The sequence below is a fragment of the Trifolium pratense genome, linkage group LG7 (assembly GCF_020283565.1).
Source record: "Trifolium pratense cultivar HEN17-A07 linkage group LG7, ARS_RC_1.1, whole genome shotgun sequence".
NCBI classification, from domain to species: Eukaryota; Viridiplantae; Streptophyta; class Magnoliopsida; order Fabales; family Fabaceae; genus Trifolium; species Trifolium pratense.
Window position 1 is genome coordinate 19853519 of NC_060065.1, and position 7477 is coordinate 19860995.

At 27.7% G+C, this 7477-nt stretch overlaps 1 protein-coding gene across 1 annotated transcript; it reads right to left on the minus strand.

Annotated features, from left to right (window-relative positions):
* Positions 1–7128, minus strand: LOC123898243 (LOB domain-containing protein 19-like). The gene is made up of 2 exons (XM_045949148.1): positions 6632–7128; positions 1–739 (listed from the first exon to the last, which is right to left on the minus strand). Exons 1-2 carry the CDS (start codon positions 6956–6958, stop codon positions 398–400), a joined length of 669 nt encoding a protein of 222 aa, XP_045805104.1. The 5' UTR covers positions 6959–7128; the 3' UTR covers positions 1–397.
* Positions 7129–7477: the final 349 nt, after the last annotated feature.

The following is a 7477-nucleotide window of genomic DNA, read 5'->3' on the forward strand; positions in this document are numbered from 1 at the left end:
TGGTCTGTAGAGATTTTAAAGGTTTCGGCAAGGACATCACAACCTCAATTATGGCAGCATCAGCTGCATTTCGCTGCAATGTATCTACGACTATAACCACAATTTAAAATTATGATCGACATAACATTGTTTTTATTTGAAGTTTATCTATATCTATCTTTCTTTTACGGTAATTCTATAATTATCTTTACGAAAAAGAAATGGAGTGGAGAATTTATTTGTCAAAGAAAGGGCAAAAAGTCACTAGGTTGGTTACATAATCCTTCATTTCGAAACTAGTACAAATTGATCAGTACAATTAGCAACAGACTCAGGAAATTAAGTGAAGTTAAAAATTTCATTAGACATTCAGATGAAAATAGAAAAACATTAGCATCAAAATGACAAGATAGAAACCTTAGTGAGAATTAGATGGCTGGAATCTTACTCCAGGCAAGTACCTAGAGACAAATTCTCTAGCCAAAGCTTGAAGTTCATCATCTTCAAGTTGTTGATCTGAATGATTGAAGAAACTGCTCAAATCCAATGATGTCGAAAGTTGTTGATGTGGATCAAAGTTCATGGACATGTTAGAGGCACTTTGCAAGTCAGCATTTGTTCCCAAGTGATCTGAGGAAGAATGAAGACTTTGTGATGTGCTTTGAGGGTTTGGAAGAGACGGAGCAAGTGAGATTGGGAGACGTTGCATTGTCGCAAGAGTTGCCTGAACATAGGTTAACTCAGCCTGCAAGCTCATGACCTGCACCATACAATTTAAGTTCGAACAAATGTCAAATTACTTGAGTGTTCTGCTCTTAGCATGATTCTAAATTGCAACTGCAGTCGCAAATGTAGTTATGTTGTGAACTTTGAATCTTTGATATTGTTACAAAATACAGACAAATGCGGCCGATGTAATTGCAATTGCAATCTAAGACTGCAATATGGAACAATGACTTCAAGATTAAGGTAAATGAGGTGATCATGCTCATTATTAAGGTAAATGAAGATTATGTTGTGAGGTGATCATGCTCATTATTATGATAGTATCATAACATGAACTAATTTAAATTAAATACATTTTTCTTTTTGACAATTTGAAATACATGTTATCCAAAAACACTTAGATAAGATGACGCATGTTTTTTCTAACTTAACTGAAGTCATGGGTTCGATCTCTAGCTTGGGCAGGCAGCAGAGTTAATTACACTAATCATATAATGGAATACATGATATATATCAAATTGAAAGCTTCTTTTCAACTCTCACATATATGAAGAACTGCACATATCTTTTAAAGTGTACTCTCAAACAGTATAATTTGTCAAAAAAATATATTTTAAACTATATAATTTATTGTTCTTTGGATGTGTACATCTAAAGTCATATAGAGGATAAATAAAGTTTTTCTCACACTCCAATTAGTGAATGTAAGCTCTAATAAACAGAGCAAATTTTCTAAAGAAAAATGATTATTATTCTCTGATTAAAAATAGCTTTTATCATAAAACAAGCCACTAGTTATGAAATGTCAGAAATGATGAACAGATAAAGATTGATACATTTTGGCATACTCCATATAATCTAGACATGCATGTGAAGAATATTCTTATTTGGTAGTATCAAGAGATAAACTTCAATATTTTATTTTGACTGCTACATTAACACTACTTTGTTTGTTGAAGAACACATAATCAATCTTATCCAAACAACTTTTCCTTTTTCCATTATTCGGTAGAGAATCTAGAAGGGATTAAATAATTGGTATTAATGTATTATTAATTTGGTAACTAATCGCTTAGACAATGGAGTCCTGCCTAATTAAAAGATAAGGAATCCATACTATTCCCTTTATGGTTAATTACATGTTTCATATATGGATGAATATCTAAAGAGGCTCTGATACTCTCAATTATTATTATTATTTTGACATTAGTTCTCAGATTCTCATGAGAAGAGAGAGGTCTCGATAATTCAAGATTCGGTCATAAGGTTAGAAAAACTTTACTAAGAATTGTTCGTACCAGAAATTGAATTTGAGTTCTCCCGAATAATTTATTTTAAAGAGAATTTATTAACCACTTAACCTCAATATTCAATGATTGAATCAAGGAACTTAGGTTATTCAAAGAGATATGGCAAAGGTTTCCTATTGTATCACGCATAAGATTATTCAACTTTATTTAGTATGTCGAACAATTATAATTTATAAACTTGCTATTAGTAATAGACTTGTCTAAGCAACATTAAAATGCAATTAACAAAATGGCCCCAAAAATCTTGTCACAAAAAAAATGGCCCCAATTTTTTTTTATATGTCAGCAATTTTTCATACTTTTTTGCTTAGAACCATAAATGGCTATCCATGGAGTGTCTCGATGCTATTAATGTAACACTAATCTTCGCTTGCAGAGATTAAATAAAAGCTAACAAACACATTTTTATAACCCAGGTGAGAATCGAATCTAAGAGCATCAGTTTTTTTTTTACAATCTAAGAGCATCAGGTTGAACTCAGTCTTAAGGGCATATTATTTTGGATTTGGATTCTCTCCAATTTTTTTCTCTCGTTTTGGTCATGTTTTGATAATCTAAGCTATTCATTCATTTTTTCCCTCTCATCTTAAGTATTTTTTGCTTTTTTTTTTCTCTTAATTTACTAACCATTGGATTAAGAAAGAAAAATAAAAAAGACAACATAAAAAAAATAAAATTGAAGAGTATCCAAATCCGATTACTTTATTGGACGAAATGGTGTTGGTTAGCAATTTTTTACGCCTACACAAATAACCACTATAACTTGACAACTCAATAACGGATCTCTATTTTTTACATATTCTGAGATCCGTTAACAAAACGTACTATGAGATCCGTTATTGATCAGTTAGTAATTTTTTACGCCTACACAAATAACAACTATAACTTGACATCTCAATAACGGATCTCAAAATACTTTTTGTTAATATTTACTTAGTGTATATATATATATATTTAAAATATTTGATTTATTTATTATGAGTTTCAATATTATCATAATTTTCATAAATTAGTTTATCAAACAAATTTTAAATTAGAGTTTATTTTAAGTCTTTTTAAAAATGAAGTCACCAAACAACTTTAACTTCATTTCTAAAACATTTAGTTTTAACTTTGTTCTAAAAGTAACTTTTAGACTATAAAAACCGGACTAAACGTTACCTTCTTTGATGTATAAGTATTATATCTCCTTTTTGTAAAAAAAAAAGTATTATGTCACCTTTTCTGCATCATGCATATGCTAATTTCTATTATTAGGTCACTGTAAATTTTACTTTTAGATCAAATGAGACTTATTAATCTAAGATTAAATATATATTTTTAGTCTTTTAAATATATACTAACTTTTATTTTTGTCTCTCTAAAATTTTTCTTCAAACTTTAATCATCTAAATTTCGTATTTTCAATTTTACCCTCTATTATTTTTACAAAAGTTCATATAAAATTTTTCAAATGATTTTTTTATAACATATAAGTATTAAAACTTTAAAATATAATTAGTTTAATAATTCAACTATTTAATGTTTAATTTAAAATTATAGATAAATTAATAAAGATTACAAATTATATTTTAAAGACTTAATATGTTATTAAAAAAATTACTTGAAGCATGCAACATGAACTTTAAAATAAATAAAAAATTGAAAAAAATTTAAAGAAATTTTTTAAAAAGACTAAAAATAAAATTGATTGCAGTCACCGCAATCACACCATCTATTTTTTTTTTTTTTTTGGTCTGATCTATTTTTTATTTTTGTTTACAGTTAAATATGTATCTTTTATATCATGACCATTAAATATATGTCCTTTATATGAGAGCATAAATATATCTTTAGGAAACATACTTCTACGTGATATAATAGTAATACTAGTATTTTACTTGGACATGAGACAAAAATCCAAAAAATGCAAATCTCTACTTATTTACAGTAAAACCATGTGTATGAAGAGTTTAAAAGTCAATACACAAAATATTTGAATATTTCTCGAGCTACTAATTGCGTTGCTTGTTAGCTCCGGCAAGCAACCGACAGTCCTCCGTAATCAGCCACACCCACTTGGCGGCTGCCACACTACCATCTCTCTCTTTTAAAATATTGCATTCTAACAATTTTTATTCATTCATACGTAAATATTACCTAACCAAACTTTAACAATACATATTTTCTAGTTCCAAGTCCCAACTCCCAACATTTGTCAATTTTTTTGGGCACTACATTTGTCATTTTGAAGCAAGTTATTGTAGTAAGCTTAATTCAATTGGAAGGGACATCACATATATATTATGCATGATTTGGAATTTGAATTTCAGACACTCTACTTATTCACCGAACAACCTTTTTTTTTGTTTGGTTTACTAATATACTCCCTCTGATCCTAATTATAAGAGAACTTTTACTTTTTAGATTCATTGAAAAACTAATGTATTTGAACTATATTATAGTTTAGATATATTAGCATTCCAATGAACCTAAAAAATAAAAGTTCTCTTATAATTAGGACTAGAGGGAGTACATTATTTATTTATAATAAAACCTACTATTTTACTACTATACCTTTTTTTGTATTATAAATAAAATTTATTCATAGTCAACTATATTTTACTTTGTCAAAACAATCTAACACACATGTGAGCGATTATATCTAATTAATGTTTTGGTAATGTTATAGTAACAATTAGGTAGTGTATTTTCTTTGACTCAAATAAGGTACTAGTTTACTTGATTATACTTACCCTGCCTTAGACCATGAAATAAAATAACTACCTACACTTATAGGGATACCCTAATTAAGTAGCATCCACATATAAAATATGAACAAATTAAAGCTAACAAACGTGTGAAAGCAAATAGTACATTGTACTTCATATTCTAATTCTATGTAAGCAAGATCTTGACCTACTAGGAATGCAAACAGTGTTGTCAAAAAAAAAAAAAAAAGAATGCAAACAGTGATTATTGTCAATCGACAATACTAGAGTGCAGGACTTCGTACAAGGCACACATTAGCATGATCACAAGCCATGTTTAATCAACCTAATGAAATATACTTTTGTTTGTTTGTTAAATTAAGATATTTTTCGCGCGTTATTGTATAGATTAATTTTTATAAATAGTGGAAACTAATTAAAGAGGTTAATATCTTTTAATAAATATTGATTCATATTCGTCAATTGCATTGATCTAACCCAACCCCATATTATATGTGATGTGAAAGGTGGGGTTAGAATTTGAAACAATCTATTTATTTTACTTTAAGGTTGAAATTCTAAGCATAAAAGAATAGTGAATGCATAAAAGTGTATGAATATTACATTTAATTCAATTACACTATTATAAATATTTTTTACACTGCTGGTCATCACAACCAACGGTCAGATTAAACGTTTGATTTATAGTTAAATTCGTATCATGAAATCTCGTGTCTTTTATTAAAGTGATTTATTTGATGTTGTCACATAAAAATGGATAGTAGTTCCCGCGAGCGTAACTCAATTGGTAAGAATATTACATTTTATATGCAAGGTCGAGATTCGAACCCTAGATCTCTCACTTATTCATCTGAAGAGGTAAATTTATAGTCATTAAGCTACTTGACAAAAAAAATGGATATTAATCAGCCCCTTCTTAATTGTAAAAACACTTAAGTTATTATTATTTTTTATTTTTTGAAAAAAAACTAAGAATAAATTAAAATAACACTAACTATATTTTTTGTGGCTCAAAACATAACTTGTAGATATTTATTTATTTATTTTACTTTATTGTGGTTATTATAGCTAAATACTAAAAAATTGTGCATAAATTATAAATATTGATTAAAATTTTATCCCACATCTTAAATACTATTTAAACAAATTATATACAAATATGTAACTTTTCAAAGAAAAAAAAAGTTTCTTTTGATAAAATAATATAAAATTTTTAAAAAAACTAATTTAAAAGGGATTTTTAAGAGCCATAAAAGATATAATTAGTATTATTTTTGTTTATTCTTATTTTTTATTTGTATAAAATTAATTTAAGTGTTATTTTAAAAAAAAAATGAAAAAAATATATAAAGAGAGGAAGCAACGAGGGCACATTCTTGTATGCTTATCATTTTCCTAACACATAAATGTTGTGTACTGATCAGAAATGCAACAAACCCAAAACCTTCAAATAGAAAAAGATTATTAAACATTAATTTCTCATCCATTATTATCAAAATTTCTCATTAACACTTGATTACTGAAACACAAGTTAGCTTAAGTGTTGAGTTGCGACACTCCAAAAAAAATTGGAATTTTTTTTAGAGTTCAAGCATGACTACTAGGAAGATAACATAAACAATATATATTTTAAATATAAAAATAACTCAAAATGTATGTATAAGCTCAACTCAATTGGTTGAGATATTATATTTTATATGCAGATCAAAGTTTTAACTAACTCGAAATCTCTCACTTATTCACCTCAAAATCAGGTGAATTTCTAACCCGCTAATTGATAGAAAAAAAACTCAAAAAGGAAGACAAAAAAAGGAGGAAACAAAGAGATCACTATATGAAAAAAAAAATTAATAAAAAGAATTGGAGTTTAATTATATATATAAAAATAAATAAAAAATGAAGTACCTGTTGTTGAAGTGCAAAGATATGAGCAACACAACCATAAACAGGGTCTCTAGCCCTAGCAAGAGCTTCATAACAAAGAGTAACAACAGCATCAAGACGTTTATGAACTGGAATACGCATGAGTAACTTAGAGGCATTACTAGCACCAAACACTTTATGAACTGCAGCAAAATGAACCGTTCCTTGGTCAGAATCAAAATATGGTGCAAATATGCAACCTTTTACACACTTTCTTCTTAAAAACTTGCAAGCACCACAAGGTCCACCAACACCATTTCCTCTAATTTGATCACTTCCACCACCAATCTTTCCTCCAAAATAATTCATTTTGGAAAATCTTTTCTTTGTTTAGGGTTGAATGAAGTTGAACCAAACTCTTGTGAGATATAAAGAAAGAGGTATATATAATGTAATGATGGAGATTTATGATGTTGGGTTTGTGTGTAAGTGTTGCTATTGTTATAATTTGATTTTGATATTTGGAATGAATGAATGAATAATGAGTGATTGCTTTTGGTGGTGGGTCAATCACTTGATATGGACCCCTCTAGCTGTATAGAATTTAAATTTAAAAATAAATAGACAACAAACTCTCCTTTTAAGTGTTCTCACTTTTTTTTTTTAAAAAAAAAAAACCTAATAATAATAATAATAAAAATGCAATAAAAAATCTTATGTCATTTCATCGTCACAAAATTAGGCAAAAACCAAAAAATAATTAATTAAGTTTCATAAATAATTAATTAACTTTCATTAATTTAATTTATATACAAATTAATTGTCAATCAGTCATGTTCTATTATTAAAAAACTCTAACTTTAATATTCATAGTTAAAGTCACATATA